This window comes from Parasteatoda tepidariorum, chromosome 8, assembly GCF_043381705.1.
Source record: "Parasteatoda tepidariorum isolate YZ-2023 chromosome 8, CAS_Ptep_4.0, whole genome shotgun sequence".
Lineage (NCBI taxonomy): Eukaryota > Metazoa > Arthropoda > Arachnida > Araneae > Theridiidae > Parasteatoda > Parasteatoda tepidariorum.
Window position 1 is genome coordinate 48,473,119 of NC_092211.1, and position 22,830 is coordinate 48,495,948.

The following is a 22,830-nucleotide window of genomic DNA, read 5'->3' on the forward strand; positions in this document are numbered from 1 at the left end:
ATTGAAATTTTGTTATGTTTCACGTATTCAAAATGTTCCAGTCGACTTTGTTTTCATCCTATTGAGATGAAATTTTTTTCTAGTTATTTATATGTATATTAGATTAAGTTTATGCATTTGTTTCTGTTTTATAACAAGTAATAAAAGAGTTATCGGGTTTCATGTACCTAACGACCTTTATTTTGAAACAAAAATCTACATAAAATTTGTTTTTTGGTCATAAATTTAAAATAAATTTAGGAAAATTCCTATATAATGCATAAAGCTTTTAACATTTATCTCTAAAAAAAGAATATTAAAAAAAAATAAATAAAAATTTTAATTTAAGCCGCTGGGAGCATTTTAAAATTGATGAAATTCTTTTTAAAAAATTTTAAATTTCTCAAAAATGGTCCAAATATTTTTTACAAAATTTTTGCAAGGGCATATCTTGATAGAATACATAAGTTATAAAAAAAGTTTTAGTGTAGCATAAAAACTAAAAAAATTTTTTGAACGTCCGCTGTAGCCTTAAACAAGTCTAATTAGAATTCCAGCAATACTAGCTTGGTTCCATTTCTGTTTATTTTAATATTCTATTCGTCTATTTTAAACAATGCTCATCAGACTTTCCCACAGATACGCAGACCATAATTTTTAGATGTTTTTGACCCAGGAATACTGTATTTTGTTCTATCTAGTATACCTTAAATGAAAATTTCATGCACATAAACTGCTCGAGGTAGAAAAAATTCTTTCACGTGAACAATTCTTTCTCGGACGTATTTCGGTGAAAAATTTCAGTGTGAAGCTTCATCTAAATGTCTGATGCTTAAAGCTCCTTGCGAATTTTCTTTTTTTGACGCAACCTCTGTTACTTTTATTTCCTGATTAAAAATTGCTTTTTAAATCGATTCAAAGCAATTCTCAAATGTGTGAATTTTGTAAGAAGCTTAAATCCACTCCGTAGCTATTTGTCATTTGGCTCAGTGAACAAATAATAAAATTTAATTTAAAAAATTATTGTAGAAAAAACTATATTTGCGATTGGAACTGTTACTAATTACTGTTAATTGCAACTAATTTTTGATTTTGGGAATTTTCTAAATTCTGCAACTGGTATTATAAGTTCTTTATTTTCAGATATATTTAGATGGACCTTATGGATCTCCATCTCGCCACATATTCCACGCAAAGCATGCTGTTCTGATTGGTACTGGTATTGGAGTAACCCCTTTTGCCAGTATATTGCAAAGCATTATGTATCAATATAGAAAATCTAGGCACACATGCCCCAATTGTAACCACAAATGGTCTGATCCCCTTCCAGTATCAAACATGCACCTTAAAAAGGTAAGTTCATTTACAACTGTTTCTATATTTTTTCATTTATTTCATTAAATTAATAGAGCTTGATATAGTGTTTTTTACAGTGAATGTATAGTATATTAGTTAATAGTATATTAAGGTGATAATTCTAAAGGTGAAATCGGAAAATGTTGATCAACTTCTGAAAAAATACATACCTTATACAAAAAGGGAAAATAAATTCTAATGTTCTCGAATCTCTAAGCATCATAAAATTTTTTGCATGCTTAAAAAAGTCCTTCCACAACACGAAGAAATGTTTATTTCTTAAAAAATATAGAAATAATAAGTCTTCTGGTGTATTTTGAAACACGAACTAACTTCTTTGTTTCCCGCTGCTCGATCAAGACCAAAACCAGTTTGGCTTGAAAGCATTTTATCAGATATGTTGGAGCATTCTTTGCTAGAATTAGGCCGCCACTTGAGTATTTTACGAGCGAATAATTAAAAAGAAAACTGCTTAAAAAGACTTTATTTGCAGTTGAGACGTGTAAGACATGACAATCTTATTAATTATATGCGTTACTACATGGAGTAATTTCAGTTCTCTTTGTATTTCTGAATCCAAAAAAATATTTTCCCCAGATGCAATGAGACCGACATTTACAAATTCAATTAAGTTAATTTCTCCTTTTATGTATTTTCAACTGCTAATTCTATTCTCTTTCACTCAAAGGCTGTCACTGGCGATCGTACAAAAGTCTTATTTATTTAAAAGCGTAATTAATAATTAAATTAAGGTACTTGAAACACATTTGCTTTTGTGCAAGTTAAATATTTTGCAGTTAATTTTGGAATTTGAATAAGAGTATTTGGTAATGTTCCGTTTCGGTCGTTTCCAGTTGAAGCGGTGCACTAAAATAGTCCTGTTTGAAGAGATGTTTTCATATTTGGTGTTACAAATTAGTTTGGCTTCAAAATGAATTTTAAAATATCTTACTTGCAGCCTCCAGTGACCAGCTAGTCCGCCTTTTTAAATAAGTGAAATTTCGAGACTTAAAATCGTACAGTCAAAAATCAAAACAATCATACACTTACGGTAAACTCATATTGCTCAAATGAAAGTGGATTTAGTTTTTGTCTCCTACATGCTCGTATGGTATCGTGGTGACATTTTTTTACTAAAAGGTTCAGTGAAACATACGCTAACATTAAAAATAAATTTAATTATCTCAATGACATCTTTGATGAATAATAAATCAAATTAGAAACTTTATCAAATCAAATTGTGCACTTATTTTCTATTACTAATTATGCAAGCCGGTGAATTTACTTTGTAAAATATGTTATAAATTTCTTTAAGTTAAAGGATTGCACAAAACTAAAACAGCAAACAATACATTATAATGCAAAATTAAAATTTAAAAAAATAATTTAGCTTAATGGCGTTGTTCAAGAACTAAAAAACAACATAATCAAGTAAATGAGTATTTAAGTTTGAAAAAAGTTAATCAGTCTTTACATTTATAAAACACATTTAATTGATAATTGAAGTAGACTTCAGCCTGAAAACTAGTTTCACTTAACTTTAAACCTAGACGAAAGATTTTTGTGATCAAAAACTTTTCTTATAATTAAGACCCAGGAGTTAAGACTTAACTTATCTAAGTCTTAAATGTGTATATTCAAATATATAATTTTGATACTTTTGGGGATCTATCGGCTGTTGACACCCATCGTCTCATCTTCTACTTATCGGTTATAAGGATCGGATGCTGGCATCTGCTTTTTCGAGTTGTCACTCAAACAAATATTAACACCCATGACTAATATGTAAAAATTTTAATATTGCGATACATTGTCAAAAACATATCACGATACTTTCCCAATAAATCTAATTTCTATATTGGTGTCAATATTTTTTTCCCAAATAAAATTTAGCAGCATTTGGAATAATATCATATTCAGTAATTATCGCTTTGCAGAATACGCACGATATTGTCCTATTCGATGCACCTATGTGCATTATCGTGCTCCCTTGACCAGTGTAAATCAGAATCTTACAAACGTTGCTTCATGGTACCAATAACCGATAAATGCTGATTTTTTATAAAGCTTATATTTTCATTTAAAGGATAATTGTTATTCAGTAAACGTATGTTAACAATTTAAACAAAAAAAAATGTGTTTTGGCTAAAATGGTATTTGTGAGGATACCATGTATTATAATCAGCAAATTGGTTAAAATCAAATTGTACACTTATTTGCTATTATTGATTATAGTTGTGTTTGTAATTAAGGCAGATTGTTTTCATTGTTGACTCAACGATATTTTTATTTATTTTCCGAGTCAATAACATTTGTAAGAGCTTTTTTTACACCATAATAAAATGAAATTTCCTTTTTTTCCGCTCAATGCCGATTAACACGTTGAGCACGGCGTCAGCCATCGGTGGCTGACACTGGACTTTCCATTTAGGTCGCGTCAACCACCGGTGGCTGACACTAAAATTACATTTAGGCTGCGTCAACCACCGGTGGCTGACACTGAAATTACATTTAGGCTGCGTCTGCACCACGTGTTGACACTGACCTTTCACATAGGCCGCGAAAAACAGCTGTCTGACAGCGTATAACATGATATAGAACTATAAAATTTACTCTTTTATGGAATTGCAGAAAATTTATTCAAAATTTACTTAATTATAGTGATTCTTGATTTAATAAATTCTATTTAGTAGATTTTTATCCACCACTATTTTTAAACAATTCGTAGTCTTATATAACTCACCACTTTTGTCATATATGTCATGCTAAACCTTTTAAAACTAGCAAAATCTGTCTAACATTTGCAATTTTAGTTTGTAGTTAATTACAGTTTGGGCAGACGGGCAAGCCATGTAAAATTAGCGTAGTGTTCAACGTATTAAATGAATGCACAAATTGGAATCGCTAAATAATTATTTTTAAATCAAAATAGTTTAATGGCGCTGTTAAAGAACTAAAACGCAGCATAACTAAATCAATAAGTACTTATGTTTAATAGTTAAAACCAGTCTTATCATTTATCAGACATGTTTATCAAACAAATAAAATCAAATGAACCAGCAGTAAAAAATAATTTTAGAAAACCTGAGTGAATGAAAATGTAAGGAGTAGCTTGCAAGATTTACTTATAACGTTGCAAAAATATTTAAAAAAGGAAAGTGCAAATGTTTTAGTTTTCAATAAAATTACGTCTCAGCAAGCTTTTAATACTAGCATACGCTGTTTCAACCTGTTTTATTTAACTTTTAAGCTTAAATGGAATATTTTTAGTAATAAAATTTCCTTTAATATTGAGACAGGCGTTGCGACTTATCTAAGTTTCAAATCTGAGTACTCAAATTTATAATTAATGTTTGTTTAGTTCATCTAGACGTCTAACCTCTCATCTTTAAAATTATAGATGAATAGTGCATACCAGTTATAAGAAGCATGCTTTTCATTCTATGAACATCTTTTTCGAGTTTTCATACACGCGAACATGATCCCCAAAATTTGTAACTACAAATTTTAATAAATCGGTGTGTTGTCAAAAAATGTGCACATTTAAGTACTACTACAATTTTTTTTAAATCTGTAAGATATTGATAGTAGATGGTATTGTTTAGGCTGTATGTCTTCACTTTGGAACATTACATCAGAATAAGTCAAATGATTCTATCTGCTCGTCGTTTCCAGTTATAAATTTGTTAAATAAATATGTGATCGTCTAATTGTATCTTTCCTTTTAACTCATCTTAACCTAAGGGTATAAAATGTCCGAATAAATATTTCCTTGTCAAACTGAGCTTCAAAAAAGAAATGAAAGAAATTTATTTCCGAAAATGAATATTTCTTACCCGAAGAGAAGTTGAAACTTCTCCTTGTACGCTGTCGGAAATGCCAGACGTCTGAATATGTCCCTAGAGAATAATATATAAAATATTATACAGTTTATATCTGGAAGAAATCTTGTTGATGTGAGTAGAGTAGCATAAATGCAGGGAAGAATGAGATGAAATTTATTTCTTGTTAAGAATTAAATTAAAATTGAATAAATAAATAAATGAATGACAGATGCGTCTGGCTGATGCGCATGATTACCATCTGATTCTAAATTGACGCTGCCAGATTGAGTTCTGAAAAAGGTTTGAGGAAATAAGTGTTTATTAATTTTGTTTGTCTTGCAAGTATTTATAATCATATTACATACAGAAGAATATGCTAAGGAATATTATATGAAATGGATTATAAATATTTCATAGAAGGAGGTTTAGTAAATAATAGGTTTTTATATCAAATCAGAAATGCAGAAACTAGAATATACATAAAGGCCATATATTTTTCTTTAATCCATGTAAATAAATTAGAGAAACAAGTAATCATTTTTGAAAAGAAACTGTTTATCTATAACAGTTCTACAATTTTCTAAGAGTTATTTTTGTGCTCCTCAATATTTCTATTTCTATTTTCCATTTCAAAGGGGAAGAATTAAATGAACTTCCAGCATTCTTAACTCAGAAACTGTTATTACCTTTTAAAAAAAACTAGTCTTTTAGTTTGAGTAATATAGCTGTAGATTATTTTAATTATCGAAATAAAATTAGTTTAAGCATGTTAAACTGGTTTTAATTATCAAAATCCAAAATTTCAGCGAAATTGGTTGAATAATTTTAGAGAAGTTCTAAAACTTATGTTTTAATATTCATTTTTAGTGTCTAGTCTTTTTTTTTTCAAAAGTATCTTAAAGAAAGTTTTCCAATCACCAAATTTGAGAATCATTTTATTGCAGGTGGATTTTTTCTGGCTCAATCGACATCAGCGTGCATTTGAGTGGTTTGTGAATTTGCTCAGTGAACTCGAAATAGAACAAGCTCAACTTGAGGAGAAAGACAGATTTCTGGATATCCACATGTATATAACATCGGCCTTACACCGGACAGATATGAAAGCAGTGGGTCTACAAATGGCATTGGATCTTCTTTATAAGAAAGAGAAAAGAGATCTTATCACAGGGTTAAAAAGCCGAACCCAACCTGGCAGGCCAGATTGGAACAAGGTTCTATTTTTCTAATTTCAATTTTAAATCACATATTTTACTGTAAAATTCGCTCATGAATTCATAAATCTTTAGCAATTTTACTCTATTTTAAGCATACATAACTTATAAAATTATGTTTTTATTTGTAGCAAAGTTCACCCAGTTGGTTGAACTTAAACTCCAAAGATCTAAATTATGTAATAAATCGAATAAAAATTGGAATGATAAATCTAATAAAAATTGAAATAATAAATCGAATAAAAATTATTTGTTAATGATTCCACCCAGAAATTCGCACCAAACTGTGCCCGATTTTAAGATGTATAGTTAATAATCCATTGCCCAATTTTTTCTTTCGAGAGCTTAAATAGATCAACATTACTCTAGTGGTAAGTAATAAACAACAGTATTCGCACAAGCATCGTAACTGTTTCTTTTCAGAGTAAATTTTTGTCTCGAACTTGGTTGCCATGAAAAAGTTTTAGCCGGCTTGTAATGTAATGAATTCTGTTTGTTTCTGTATGCAGAATAAAATCTCTCAGTTGTGCGTTTCCTGGAGTCCTAAAGCCGTTTCTTTTCCTATTGAACAAACTTAAAGTTATTTTTTATTAACTGTAAGTTCGGTTAACTGTTAACTTTGCTAGAAAGATCGTCTAAAAGAAAGATTGTCTACTGAAGATAAGGGGCAGTCAAACAGGTAATAAACCAGCGGTCCAAACGGTGAGGAGAGCAAGATATCTTCTACATGCCTTTAACTAAGAAAGTCAGTTTCAGATTTTCATGAACTTTGCTCTAACTATTAAGGCCTAATTGCGCTTTTAATAATAATCTGAAATTTAAATTCTTTCTTAAGATTGAAATTTCATAAAAAATTGAGTTTAATAATCTCTAAACTTAATAATATTAATAGCTGAATATTTTATTTCAGGTGTTTTCTTCAATTGCAGAGCAGCAGAAGGGAAAGGTGACAGTATTTTTTTGTGGGCCAAATCAACTAGCAAAAACATTGCAAACCAAATGTGATGAATTTGGATTCCGATTCAGAAAAGAAATTTTTTAGTGCGTTTATTTCGTTAAAATTTTAATGTTTTTACAATTTTCATCGAAATTATTTTTATAAAATAAATTACTGTTTTATTGTTCTATAAATGTGCCAATTATTATTTGCAATTTATAACATTTTCAATTTTCTAATTTCATTATTTAGTTTGAGTAACAAATTATCTGTTACATGAAGCAACTTTGCAGGATTATAGTTTTAAAAAAAATAGAAGTTTGGAAAGTTCGCAAAGAAAATGCCCTGATTTCTTCTGTCTAGTCTAGAAACTGTCTAAAAGCTGAAACTGAGCTGTGTGTCAGAGCCACCTATTACTGCACACATGCTTACACAAAAGTTTCCTTTTAAGTTCCTAAATAAAAAAAAACTATTTGAAATATTTTTTAGATATCCCACACTCTTTAAAATTTCGACTTTTTCAAGATTTTAACAAACATTTTACATTTTTGATGAACACAACGCTTTTTAAAAATCTTGACCCCTTAAAAGTTTCATTTTAATACCCTTAATATGAAATGAAAAATTATTGTATTCTGAACATTATTAAAAACCCACAATGACTTTGAATTTATAAAATAATGTTCTTTTATTTTACCAACAAGATGTTATCCGTTTTCATCAGTGTTTCGAAGCTAAAAGCACATGACCTCTCAAACATTTCCGTTACTAAACATTTTTGCTCCTAAGCCTTTATTAAAACTCTCAACCAGTTTTTATTAAAAACTAAATTTAAGTAAATGACCTTGTACCATTCGTTTTCTTTTTCTTGTAACTAGTTAATAAGTTATACGACAAACGTAAACTTAACATACATTCTAACTTTTTCTTTCGAAACGGGGAATACCTGAATTTGAAAATAATGTAATAGAGGAAATATGTCCTGAAATTGCTTTTGAATATTGAAAGCTACAAGTATGATTTATTAAAAGATGCCTTACATGATCAAAACACGGAAGTGTAGAAATTATGTCATATTTGTCATCTCTCAAGAACTCAGTGGCGGAAATCTACCGACATACGAAGATGTCATTAAATATTTTCTTTTTAAAGTTAGAGTCAAAAGCTAAAATATTTGTTTCACTAAGTAAAAAAGTGATCGTTGAAATAGAAAGAATAATACAGATATGTAAAGAAAGTGCAACAATCACGTGCATGTTATGTACACAGTGGGTCGTAAAGCGTCTTAAAAATTATTTTAAGAAATGAAATAATTTTAAGAAACCACGCAAGAAAAAATCCATTTCGAGAAACATACAAAGGTGATTTTCTATCAAATTACTGCCCAACACGAAAAAAGGTTATTGGTATCATTATTTTGCCAGACACTCAAATAAAATATGGTGAGACAAGAAATTACAAACCGAAGAAGGACGCCGCATTAAAAATGTTCAGGTGCCTCGTAGGAAAATCGATGGCATCTAAATTAGTGAAAAGGACATGCACAACACGGAATTCGAAGACCCAGGAGAAAGTGATAAAACTGTCATATTTTGAATGCATCCGAAAAGAAGAGATCCAGAACAGCAAAGCAGACATATTTAAAGAAGCTCTCAGATCACTTCCCGCAGCTCTAAAAGTGACTCAAACAGCAAGTTGCTTTGCCTCCTACTGCTTTAATAGTATCTGCTACTCTCACTGATTATGGTCTGATAGCAGAGGACAATGTGACCAAAGCTATTAAGCATCATAAACTCTATAAAGAAAAAAAAAGGCTAAAATTCTTCGAGGAAACTCCGAAGAAAATATAATTCAATATTTTGAAGGCCGGGAGGATTTAAATACGAAATATTGAAAAGGGGGAGAAAAAGAGGAGCAGAAAACTAATTGAACAACATTATGTAAAGTTGATAGAATTCGACGTCTACAAACATAATCACGTGATACCAGCTACAGAACATTCAGATTCCATTGCATCCAGTATTACTGATCACTTGACAGGAAAAAATGGTCAGAAAAATACTTGATATCAGTTGGTGCAATGGAACTGTAGTTAATACAGAATTAAGTATTAAGGTGTTAAAATTCTTGAGAAATATGTAAATAGTTGAGAAATATGTAAAATTTCATTGGTTCATATGCCGATTGCATGGAAAAGACATTCATCTTTTTCGACACCTGTATGGCATTATAGCATGCCCTGAAGCCTTCTCAGGACCTATAGAGTAGGGATGCGAAACTATGGAAGTTGTTGAATTTGAGAAAATATCTTAATCATTTTAACTTTGGAGCGAAAGGATCAAAGTACTAGTCAATTGTACTTAAAACATCTTAGTTAAGCAGTAGCCGGTGGAGCACAGTGCACACCTGAATAGTTTGGTTGTAAAAGATACGGTGAAATAAGCCATTCTTGGTGGCTCAAAAGTGCAAATCACGCATTATTGCATCAATCGCCTTCAAGATGACGAACTATATAAGAAACTATGAACTGTTGACGTATATGTTATAAAATTTTACTAAGTTGTATGATTCATAAACAAGGCCAGACCAAATCGAACTCAAGGAGCTTAGAATAAGTTCTTCGAGGTACTTTTCCGAGGATTTAAAATCTGCTATATCGACCTAGCCATCCAGTGTATGGCACACTTAGCCAGCACTGAAAACTTGCTGCTGATTATGATAAATGACAACCACAAACACGAAAGAACATTAACTTTCAAGAGAATTCTACGGAACAGAAATTCAACAAACAAGTGCAGCTCTACTTAATAATTTTTTGTTTCTCCTTCAGGAACTTGAAAGGAGGAACAGGAATTCCTCTTTTTCTCCGCAAACTTTATTTTAAAACCCGTGTTGAACAGATAAAATTTTGAGTTTGATTATCAATGTTTCAACTCCGTAGTCTTGTAATTTAGAACAACATTAAGAAAAAGCAAGGGAAATCTTGGATCAAGAATTTGAGTCGAATTAGTCTTCGTGGATAACTTTTTAATGGAACTAACCGCATTTGCGCTATATGGAGGGAAAAACCTCCCACAATTGGCCCGTCATCACTTTGTCGATGCGAGCCGAAAGTAGAATCCGGATCGACCAGTTATCATTGGATTCAAACCCGGTTCACCGTGCTGATCCCAAGTAGACTGATCGTAAAGACTTAGTTCACAGAAGAACATAGAAGTCAAGCATCTTGAATAGTGGTCAGTAAACGGGAGGGTGACCCCTCTAATGAGTCTATGATGGGAACCAGTGAACGGGGTTATTGGTCCTCGTTAAACTGTTCTAATATAAAGTGCCCGACTTCTCACAGATATATATCAAAATGGAGGAGTTTTCTCCTCTGCAAAGGATCAAAATAGTGATGCCGTGTGCTCGGATCATCCTACGGGGTGTTTCTCAGACCGTTGCCATTAGCCCATTGCTTAATTTAAATTTGCCATTGGACTTGCTTACATTAAAACTAAAATATAGCTCTTAAGCACTTTGCTTTTGAAAATATGTTGCATAATATACAATACATACCTTACACAGATTATCGATATTGCTGGCTATCTTAAATTAAACTAACGGTTTTCGAAAAATGTATATTAGTTGTACCGATAATTTTAAAATTTTTATTCTTGCAGCTTATAAATCTGACGGATTTGAAATTTCCTAATTGAACTTTTCTGGTGTTAGTTCAAAATGTTTCTACAAAAGGTGCTGCAGAAAAATAATTGAGTCTCATCTCAATTTCATTTTAATAAATCAAAATAGTACATTAATATTTTCAAAATATTTACCGTCAGCCGTAATCACTTGTCGTAATATTACACATGGTTTGATTCATAATTTTTCTTTGATTTATGGAATTAATATCCGCTAAACCATCTGTCAAAAAAAAAATTTGAGCTAACATCGGATACTTTGTAAAAATATATCATCCTATACATGAAGATATATATATAAAAACCTTAATCGTTTTCCAGTAAAAAAATTTTTTAAACCGTTAGCTTGTAGCCTGCGTACTGAAGCGTAGACGTAGCTAGTTTGAATCTGTGCTATCAAGGATGCATCTTCTATTGTCTTTCTCTAATTCGTGCAATCTGTTCTTTGTGTCTAGCCCTTTTTTAACATTTCTAATTAGTTTCCTGTATTGAGTACTCTAATCCATTTACGTGTGTAAATAAATAATGCTTGATTCAGAACACCCTGTTTGTAACTACTATGAATTAATGTATATAATTGAAGCGAAAATATACTATACATGTAAATGCAGAATTGTGTGCTCAATACGGTTTAAAAGTCCTTGTCGAGCTGAAAAATAGAACAAATTAGAGACTTATAACACCATGGATTTCAACGGGACTCGAACTCACATTCTTTGCGCTAAGAGCAACAGAATTACTGGGCTTGGAAGGCCCCATGGTTGTTTATTTATTGCTACACATACATATGCTGGCTTGTGTGCTCATTACAAAGATTACTTAAAAGCCCTTTTAAAATAGAAGAACAAATAACGCGATTTGTAGATGAACATCGCAATGACACTTTCAGATTTACTGTGTTTTTTCGAGCCCCCGTTAACTAGAGGTTATGAATCGCTTGACGAATCGACAAGGCAGCTCAATGGCCTTATCTCACTGGATACGATTTTATAACATCCGAACAAGAAACTGGACTGCCAGTTTCTCGAGGGTAAATATTTTCAAAAATCTGGTTCTCAGTCACATGCAATTTTTTCGCATGCAAAAAATAGCATCCAGCGAGAACGGTCCTTGCCAAAGAGGCCCTCATTTGTATATAGTTTATTTTTAACTTCTCATTTCTGTTCATTTTATGATTCAGTTTCTTTAAACTCTTAATTGCCACCGAGAGAAAAGAAATTTAATCGGTTTTGAGACACTAAACGAATTTGTGTTTTGCATTATACATCAGGGCCTTTCTAGTCAAGCTGTTTCTTTGTTCCACAAATGCTCTATAGCAAAGGTGTAGCGAGTTCGAAACCTGCCGCAATCCTTGTTATAACTTTTGCTCTCTGTTTTTTTAACTTAACAAGAACTTATAAGCCATTTTTTGAAATGTGCACCTAAGCCTCTATTTACGTAAGTAACAATAAATAAAAAAAGTATTTAACTATTGAAATTTAACTATTGAAAAAGGCATTGAGTTCTCAGGGACATTTTTATTTTATTTTATTTCAGTTCTTAGAGGCCTCTATTGCAGAACGGTCTTGCTGATCCACCAAACTCTAGAATGCGGAGGAAGCGGATTCGAACTTCGCCGTAACCCAGGATGTATATTTGTAATGTCTTTCTCGAATTTGTTTTTTATGTGCTTCTGTATGACAAGGGCTCACAAGCCGTCTTTTCAATGAGCACACAACCCTGCATATGTATGTGTAATAATAACGAAATAAATGTTAGCTCTAAGCTAGCTTTAGCTTTTGATGCAGAGTCGAAAGATATTGCGATATTTAAAAAATATTGGTGATTATAAATGAGATGGTACACAATAAATAAATAAGACTTCTATATCACGAATAATATTAGAAAAAATTATTAAAATTTACAGTTGTTTTTTTAACTCCTATACTTTTTTTCTATTAGAAAAAATTACAAGAAATATGAAAGAACGGAAAATTTTTCAACTCAATCATGTTTAAAAGCATAAAAGTGCTTATAACTTAAGATGTATTATTAAGATACGTATTTTTCATTTATTTTTTCTGCTCATCTTTTTAAAATACGAAAATCATCATTTTAATATTCCAAGACAGAATATTCCAAGATATTTTTATTCTAATATCTATTATGCCGAAATATACTTTATAATTAGTTTATAAAAATATTATGAAATTCAAAAATGAAACTTTTTTAAATTAGGGAAACATATTCTAATGAGTTAAATACTGTTGACACTCGATATGAGGACCCTTGTGGTCCAAGGAAATATGGGTATCAGAACGTAAAAATCGCAATAACGTAAGTACTCAAAACTATAGCAAATATTTGATCATAAATACTGGATTTTTCTCTAAAATATCCACTACCAATCTAATCAATGCAATTCCTTCAAACTTTTTAAATTCTTTTCTAAGCATATGGCTTTTTGCAAATTAAGTTGAGAGCAGACCTTTTTTTTTTCTAAATATACACCCAGAAAATTGAAAAATTTTACACAAAATAAAATCAAACGAATGTCAAATTTACTGCGAGGATTCAGCATTCTCATCTAATTCTCAATATTGGAAGATCCCGCAGTGGAATGGTACACACAGCAAAGTACTCCACGCCCGATACCGAGTTTTACCGTTGCCAAGAAACTGAAAAAGGGTGGTATCACAACGATCAGTATGATGCGTTCCGTTGACGCCAGTTCACCGGAGTCGCTGTTTAATGTGGTGTCGGGAACACAACAACAGGACAGATTCGCAATGGGGTCGAGTACTCCTCAAGAATGAGAGCCGATTTAGTCTTTCCAGTGATTCTGTACTCAAACGCATCTAGAGAGAGCTAGGAACAAGCAATGACCCCTCTATCATTATCGAAAGAGACTGATTTGGGGGAGGCGGAGTCCTTACATAGGGTGATATCATGCTTGGTACCCGTACTGATCTATTCATCTTCTAAGGTAGTTCAGTCACTGGTGCCCGCTTTACATATTTTTTTTTTTTTTTTTTTTTTTTTTTTNTTTTTTTTTTTTTTTTTTTTGTACTGAGGTTCTCCTTCCTCGTGCGCGTCTTTTTAGAGGTGTTGTGGGTTCTGAGTTCCTCTTTCTCTTCATGGACGATAATGCTACACCTCATCGTACAGTGGCTATCACAAAACTGTTGGAAGATAATGCACGCAGAAATGGCCGGTAAGATTCTCAGATATCAATCTTATTAAATGCGTGTAGGCCACTCTAGGGAAAGTCCCCAATCGCTAGTAACAATTCCGCATCTGCGATTAGCTCTACAACAGGAATGGGAAGCAATTCCTCAAGAGCTTCTTAACATTTTAAAGGCTGAAATTTTCTCGCCAATTCCGTGTAACATTGATGTTTTGGTCATTTGTACAATTGTGTCTAAGCATACATTTCAATAAAGTTCCTTATTAATAAGGAACTTTATTGAAATGTATGCTTCAAAATAAAAAATATTCAAACCTCAGAACAATTGTTCTGAGGTTTAAATATTTTTTTCTTTGCAAGTTGCTTACTTGCCCATATTCTTACATTTTGAGGATCCTATAGTATGATTTTTTCAATTTTCAACACTGTTCACACTTACATTTTAAAAACCACTTTGTCCTAAATTTCTGCACACCAGTGTATTAGGTTCTCCTCCTTTCTTGACGGCGATCAGAGTTACGTGAATCACATGCAGTGACAACCATTCCTCAAATTGAAAGAACGCATTAGCAGTAAATATTTCGATATTCTATTAGCTTTTAGCTTTAATGCTACAAATTAATTATTTGTGCCGTAGTCTGGCAACAATATTAAAGTAAACAATAAACAAAACATAAACTATAAAAATGAGGGATGAGATGTAAAAAGATTTATAAACTACTAAATTGATTTAATACACTGTTACTGGAATCTTATATCTTTCTTAATGTACTTCCTTTAATGTATTTCGATTAAATGCTCACACCATTGTAACCAGACAAGTACTTAAACACATAGTTTATGTTTCATGCTTGATATTTAAAGTATCTACATTTTTTTAATAATGATTTCTAGGTTATCCATTAGATTGGTAATTATTTTTAAATTAATATAATAAAACTAAAATCTCTCTGATTGTATTTATAGTAATTTTTTGTATAAAATAATGCTTATGATATTTAGTTTCTTTTTCAATATCGAAACATTATCCAAATTTTTAAACTTATTCACTTTTAAAAAATTAATGTAATTCGCAAAACAACTGTCATTGTGATATTATTTGGAAATATTTTTTTCTTTATTTCTCTTTAGAAAGGTCGTTACACTACGACAGCCAATTATTCTACTAATTTATCACCTTGCAACCTGCATTGTGTAATATTTTCCTGACGGAATTTAGAGTAAATTTTCCTCATCGGGCTTTATTTTTATGGTACTGTTAGAAAGCAATCTTTGTCATAAATTAACATTGCTACCAAATTATTGTTTAAAATTGTACTTTATATTTTATTTCCCTGAGACTTCTAATCTTATTTATAAAGATAACATATCTCGTTCAATTGTTGTGACGAGTTACGCTTTGTATATTTTTAATAAATTTCAGTTAACTGTTGTGTGTTGTAGTTTAAAATCTAATTATTGATTTCATTAGCATTAAACACATTTTTAAGTAAACCAATATGTTTTCTGCTTTGGAAATAATTTTATATTTAATAATAATTTCCTTAATCATTGTTCCAAAAAAAATTAAGTATTTTTACTAACGTTCCAAATGTTAAGCTTCTAAATTAAATTATTCAGAAATTTTTCTCCTACATTTTTACCATTCAATAACATGTAGAAATTAGTTTTTTGATGCTGGAAAATCTGCCTCTGAAAGTTCCAAAAAAGCTGAGACTAATGCTGAGAAGGTTTATGTATATCTTTCTTCTATTGGCAGTATATTTTATCCTATATTTTTAAAGAGCTTAATGGAGAATCTGAAATGTCATTTCGAAAATACTCGTCTATCTTGGAATGGCAAATAATTTATAGTTGCTTTTAATTACTGAACATCAATTTATTATGCCAAATTTTAAAATTAGATGACATTGAATTAAATTGGATGTTTTTGTAAGGAACTTTAACTTAATGTTCTATTACATTTTAGAATTAAATTTATCTTATAAAAATTATTATTAATCATGTCTCATCCATAATAGCTGAATATCTCCAAAAAAATTATTAGCATAGTCATTCATTCACCAAGTTCTTCATTAATCTAGTTAATTCCAATTTTTTATGTGTTTTCTTGTATTATTTTTACCACGAGCATTATTATTTTTTACCATGTTCACATCCTCCTTATACATGTTAAAAAATTTAGTTATATTTAAGCATTTAATCACTTAATAAATAAGTTTATCCAATATCTTATATAATCTTTACTTTTTAAAATAAGGTGTCCTGAAAAAAATAATTCTATATAAATTTTAAAACTAATCTTTATTTAAAATATTTTAAATGAATTTTATTTGTCAATCTCTAAAGTTTCTTTAAAATTTGTTTAAGAATGAGGAGTGACTATCAGAAGAGTTTAAAGTAAAATAGAATAATGTGCCATATTATTCTAAAATGCTGGAATGTGAACATAATAAAAACCAACTAGATGTCTTCTATATTGGAATTGCAACTTAGTATTTGCAAATGAGCATGATTTCTATCCAAAACAAAAATAAATATATATGTAAAAATTACAAACGTTTTGAAAGTAGAATAACTCTTTTGTAGATATCATATTTTCTGTTTTAAAGTACAAATTTTTAGTAATCAAATTATTTAGATTTCTTTCAATCATGTAGTGGTATATTAGACGATAATATAATGTACTTTTAATAACCTGTTTTTATTCCAGATTGAAAGACTCGGACTATATTCTAGCAAACAGCATTTTGTTACTTCTGCTTTTTCATTTAACAACATAAAAATGAATAAAGAAATGGCTGCTCACCAAGAATCATTGCCTAGGCTTCCAGTCCCACCTCTTCAAAAATCATTAGAAAAGTATTTATGGTCAGTTCGTCCATTTCTCTCAGACGAAGAATACCTTAATACCTCAAGAGTGAGTTTATTGCTTTCTATATTTTTAATAAAAGTTCTTGAAAAAATTTACTCTCTTAAATATAATACTTTTTTTATGGGAGAAAGATGTACAGTGCACCAAAAAAAGGACCACCCTGAATAACTTTTGGTCTAATGATCGAATCTTCATGTTCTATTACTCACTCTTTATGGTTCAAGTGGGTGACCTAAAATATGCTAATTAATAACTGCAAATGATATTTTTTTAAGTTATAAAATCACACACAGAAACGTACTTTCTTTGAATAAACATTCGGATTTCTGACCCCCAAAGTACAGTATTCTATTCACCTAATTTCTTTCCTTTTAAATATGGTTTGTTTTTCAGTTATTTAACTAATAAATTAATTAAATGTAAATTAAAAGAATATTAAAAGATTTTTTATGTTACATAAAATGTTAAGCAATTACCTTTTATTTTTATGATTGGATTATTAAAAAAATTTTAAAATTTAATTACATAGCAAAAATTTCAATCTCTAATCACAATAACCATGCATTATTACCAATATTTTTTTATCGTTAATCCACCAATAAACTCCCGTGTTTTATTTTCTGAAATATGATATATTTTCTGATATATAACAACAATTTAATCAATAATGTACTCTCCATTGTTTACGACTTCCTCCCAATGTTCGAGGAGTTTTCCGGTGCCTCTTCGGTAGAAATCACCCGGAAGCATCTTGAAAAAGTCGCCCGACCAAGCCCGTAATTCGACGTCATTATTGAACAAAACGCCATAGCATTTGAAAGCGATCGGAAGAGGTGAAAATCTGAATGCGCCAAGTCCGGATAATATGATGGATGTGGCAGCACTTCCCAGCCAAACATTTGAATAGCTTCCTTGGTCATATTGGCGATATGATGTTGGGCGTTGTCGTGTTAGAGAATAATGCCTTTTTGTCGATCGGATGTTTTTGTTGAGGCGGTGCATCTGTTGAACATAAGGCTCTGTGTTTACTGTTTGGTTCCTGTCAAGCAATTCATAGTGAATAATGCCTTCCCAGTCCAACCAGACACACACCATTGTCTTCCGAGGATGAAGATCTTGCTTCGCTCGCAGGGTCGCTTGTTTTTCCGGGCTTAACCATTCTTCGCGCAGTTTCATGTTGACGTACAAACACCATTTTCCATCACCAATAACGATGCAATAAAGGAATCTTTGCTTGTGTCCATGAATTGAGCGGTAACGGGCAAGCAAACTGGCAGCAGTAGTGGAACATTGATTTCTGTTGTTTACGCTCAAAGCACGAGGAAACCATGCGCCAAGTTTTTTAACCTGGCTCCCAGGTGTTGAACTATAGTCGATTAATCGCAATCCATTTTTTCCGCTAATTCTCTGGTTGTTTGACGTGTGTCTTCGTGCAGAAGTTGATTCAAACGCTCTTCATTGAACTCACTTGGTCATCCAGAACGAAGTGCGTCATTGAGGTCAAAATTGCCAGTTTTGAACTTCGTAAAAAAATCTTGAGCAGGTTCTGTTGGCTGTAGCACCATCTCCATACAAAGTCAAATCTCTCTAGCAGCATCTGTGACTTTGGCACGCCGATTAAACGCAAAAAGAAGGTGGTGTCAGAGATGCTCGTTTTTATCGACTTGACACTCCATTTAAATGCTCTAAAAAGTAACAAAATCTAATGTCAACAGGAAAAATAAATACACTATTTTATTGAGCAAAAAATTCTCTTTCGAATAACACAAAAAATTATGCCAAAAAAATTAATTTTCAACGGAAATTTTTTCAATTAAAAAAAAAAATGCAGGAACTTAAGCATCAACAAAATAGTTTGTATAAATTTATTTAAATGTTTATTTACTAGTGTGATTTTTATTTATTTCAGCAAATTATGCTTATTTTATATTATTTATTTTTATTTGGCTCTTTTTGATTTGTTTTATACTTCGGTTTGGAAATGAGCTTCATTTACTTATTAAAATTCTCATTTGATTATAGTAATTCTTATACTATTTGATATCTCTAGGTTAATACTTGACTTAGCTAGTTCATTGAAGTAATAATTTAAATGGATTTGTGATTTAAAAATTGTTGTCCTAAGTTAGGGGTGCAGAACCATTTTGAGTGAAGGGTCGCATGCCAAAGTATTTAGACATGTTGACAGTAATTGTAGGTAGTAATTGTTATAAAAACATCATTGTACTAGGCCCTGAATTCTTTTTATCAGTTAACCCTGAAATATATTGGCATAAAATTAAATACTTTTAAATGTTTAAAATTAGAACTTGAAAAACTGATTACTCAGAAAATAAAACAGAATCGGAATCAATTTATCAGAAGAAAAAAAATTCAGATGATTGAAATAATTAAAAGCAATGGGACAATTCATATTTTTTTATCACATTACATATTACAAAAATAATATTGAACATTTAGTAAGGCATCTACTTCAACTTTAAAATATTTATTTCAAATAAATTATAAGACGTCGGGACTGGGAGAGGAAAGAAAACGTTAATTTTGAAGGAACTATTTTCTTAATAATACAAAACTAATAAAATACTTGTTTGCAACTCTTTATGATCAAAACTTTTTTAACATAACACTATTTACAATTACTACACATATATTATCAATTAATTAAAGCTTACATTACTGATTTTTATCTTGATTTCATTTTTTTGCAGTTAAAATTTTATGATATACAAATTTTTTCCCAGCATATGATCATAAATTATACAAAATGGCCTACGTAGATAGAAAAAAGTTTAAAAATTTTCGTAATGATTATCCTTCAAATGGCAAAATTTTCAAATTTTATGATAGTTTTATCTATTTGATTATGTGATAGCTTTTTCAGGCCATTGAATGAAAATTTAATGATTTTGTTTAAAGACTGTTCCTTGATTTTGAACATACCAAATTCATTTTGAAAACAGCCTTTCGACAGAAGCCGTTGTTGTGGGCAGTATTTAACTTTAGGCAAGTAACTTGATAATTTGAAAATTTGTCCCAGGTGGTGTTTTTCTTTTCCTGATTTTTAAATCGCGTGAACACGAGTAACCAATGTGTGATTTTTAAATTGCATGAATAAAAGACGTAATAAGTGGTTTTTAAATTGCGTGAATATGAATTGAGATGTGTGATTTTTAAATTGAGAGAAGACTACAATCTATGATTTTTAAAGTGTGTGAATATGAATTGCGATATGTGGTTTTTAAATTATGTGAATATTAACGTCAAACGTGATAACTAACATTTGAAATTCGTGTATCATAAGAATGCTGTACTAAAAATATTGGTATTTTCAAAACCATGCATAAATCCGTAGTCTTAACCATTGAAAAAAAGCAATCGAAAAGCTGCATTGGTTGAGATTGGGTACATCAAAAACTTAAATGCTCAATTTCCAATTTCCAAATTATTTTTTTATTTTTGAAAAATAACTTTTATTGTTTTTTTTTTTTTTTTTTTTTTTTTTTTTTTTTTTTTTNTTTTTTTTTTTTTTTTTTTTTTTTCATTTTCTTCAGGTTGTGCACCCCTCATTCCTAGATTTAAAAACTGTAGATTTAACAGAAACCCTGTTCTTGTTTATTGTCTATCTAAACTAAACTCAGTGGCGTGGCAGCCCATAGAGGGCCAAGGCCTACTGTGCCCATCTCAATTTTCTTGACCTTGGGCTCTGGGGTGCAGGAGCAGATGTTCTGGTCAGGTGGTCAACCGAACGCGGAACTCCCAGTGTTTAGTTCCCAAGCATGCTTGGTACTCATTTATCGACCCACTGAAGGGATGAAAGGCTGAGTCAACCTTGCCTGGCCCGAGGATCGAACCCAGGACCTGGGGCACGGGAGCGCGAAGCACTACCACTCAGCCACCGGGCGTTGTTTATTGTCTATCAGTTTATTCAAATTCTAATAAACTCGAGACTCCCGAAATATCCCCTGGATTAATCCGCTGGAGAAACTCTCTAAATCGTATGTTAAGTCACTGTTGAGAATAAACTTTATATCACCGTTTATCTACCTTTTTTAGTGGTTGACAATGCATCCCTAGATAGATATCTGATTATGAGGCAAAATTAGGAAGTTTTGCTTATGACCAGTAGCCAGCTGTAGTATTTTTATCAGTGGCCTTTTTTTTTTCAAAAATAAATTTTTAAAAAAGCTGATGATATTAATAATGTTTGGCATTTTCTTTGAAACATTTCTCAAAATGTGTCAAACATTGGAACATTATTATTTTAAACGTTATTATGATTCATTTCTAAAATGAATAAAAAAATTTAAGAAACGTGCCTGAAATAAAGTAATTTTTAGACTATTATAAAATATTCCTAATAATTTCATTTTTAAAAAAAGTAAATAGAATGTAAATATGGGCTATTTCCAATTTAAAAGAGGTGATCAGTTGGTGATTCTCAGGCAGTTTTTTTACTTTCCATTTATTGTATTTAGTCGCTCTTCGACTGGTGGTGACTGTTAATTTTTTCCTTTAGTTGCCATCTTTAAAAATAAATCCCAGACTGTTGCCAATAACCCTAGTGTAGCTCTAGTACAACATAAACAACCAAAGCAGTTGTAACATCAGAATTTTTTTAATTTGTATTTCTTTTCTATTTTGCGTAAATTGTCTGCTATTAAAGTTAAGTTATTAATAGCAAGCATGATCAGCTTTAAGAGAGCTATTCTATATGTTTTGTTTTCCTTTCTCTTTTCTTTTAAGTATAAATAGTTCAGTTACCTTTACCTTTTTTACATTGTCTTTTTTTACGCCATGTCATACTGCTGGGGCAGCCATAACCCTTGAGTAGAGAAAGGGATTGCATCTGAATTCTAAGCGAAGTTATATGTGCAAATAAAAAAATACTGTTTGCTACATATACCTTTATACTATTTGTTGCAAACATGTTCTAAAGTATGCAATCGATTGCATGTGAAAGATTAATATTAATTTTTCCCATAAAATTGTAATAAACCTAACACTCAAAAGCATTTGGTCCATTGTTGCTATCATGTCTTCATTTGATAGAAAATGTCACAACTTACTAAAAATCTTACAATAATCTGCCATTTATAAATATCTAATTGTACTCAAATATAACTGTTAATAAAAATAATTTTTGTGTTAAAAATGTTTAGTTTCTGTTACATTTAGCGTTACTCGGTGTATTTGATTTTAATATTACTGTGATTTGGCCAGATAAGCTTACAGCACGTTTACTAGCATGGATAATTGTAATTTTTATGCTTTCATTAGATAGTGAAAGAATTTGGAGCACCTGGGGGCTTAGGTGAAAAGTTGCACGAAAAGCTGTCAGAAAAGGCCAGAACTACAGAAAATTGGGTAATTATAAAATCATTTTTATTTCTTCTACTTTTAATTACATTTTATATAATTTCTTTTAAAAGCATTTAACTTCTTTTTATTTTCACGTTTGAATTAAGTGAATAAACTTCTGTTTAGTGTTGGACATTCAACATTTTATTCTTACCTAAATCATTTATTATTTTTAATAACTTTGTATCAAAAGTAATAAATGATTATTTTTTAATTTAGTAAGAATCACACCTTTTCAGTCTTGTTTTAAGCCTTTTTAAAACTTTTTCTTATGTTTGGCATCTATAATTATATTGATGTTTGCTTGTCTTAAATTTTTTTCAGCAAGAGTTCATATTAATTGAAAACAAACTGCAGTATTCTTCCAAAAGGGATATAATATCATGTAACAAAATCTATATAATATATTTATTTACAAAATATCTGACTGCTATATTT

The 22,830-nt window shown here is 30.7% G+C and overlaps 2 protein-coding genes across 5 annotated transcripts in view; both read left to right on the plus strand.

Moving 5' to 3' along the window:
• The window catches only part of LOC107452963 (NADPH oxidase), a 41,460-nt gene extending 28,912 nt beyond the window's left edge, over positions 1–12,548 (plus strand). For 2 of the 4 annotated variants that reach the window (XM_071183852.1, XM_071183851.1), the window contains exons 12-15: positions 1,123–1,332; positions 6,104–6,370; positions 7,281–7,411; positions 12,527–12,548. In XM_071183852.1, coding sequence (XP_071039953.1) covers positions 1,123–1,332; positions 6,104–6,370; positions 7,281–7,411; positions 12,527–12,533 — 615 coding nt within the window. In that variant the 3' untranslated portion in view covers positions 12,534–12,548. Of the gene's footprint in view, positions 1–1,122; positions 1,333–6,103; positions 6,371–7,280; positions 7,502–12,526 lie in introns of those variants that run through there. The other 2 variants (XM_016069601.3, XM_016069600.3) reach the window with 1 other exon arrangement.
• A 2,258-nt stretch (positions 12,549–14,806) lies between these two features.
• LOC107452962 (carnitine O-acetyltransferase) overlaps positions 14,807–22,830 on the plus strand; it is a 33,997-nt gene continuing 25,973 nt past the window's right edge. Inside the window, exons 1-3 of the mRNA XM_016069598.3 lie at positions 14,807–15,066; positions 16,870–17,076; positions 22,312–22,398. Of these exons, the coding sequence (XP_015925084.1) occupies positions 15,040–15,066; positions 16,870–17,076; positions 22,312–22,398 (321 nt within the window). The 5' untranslated portion in view covers positions 14,807–15,039. The remainder of the gene's footprint in view (positions 15,067–16,869; positions 17,077–22,311; positions 22,399–22,830) is intronic.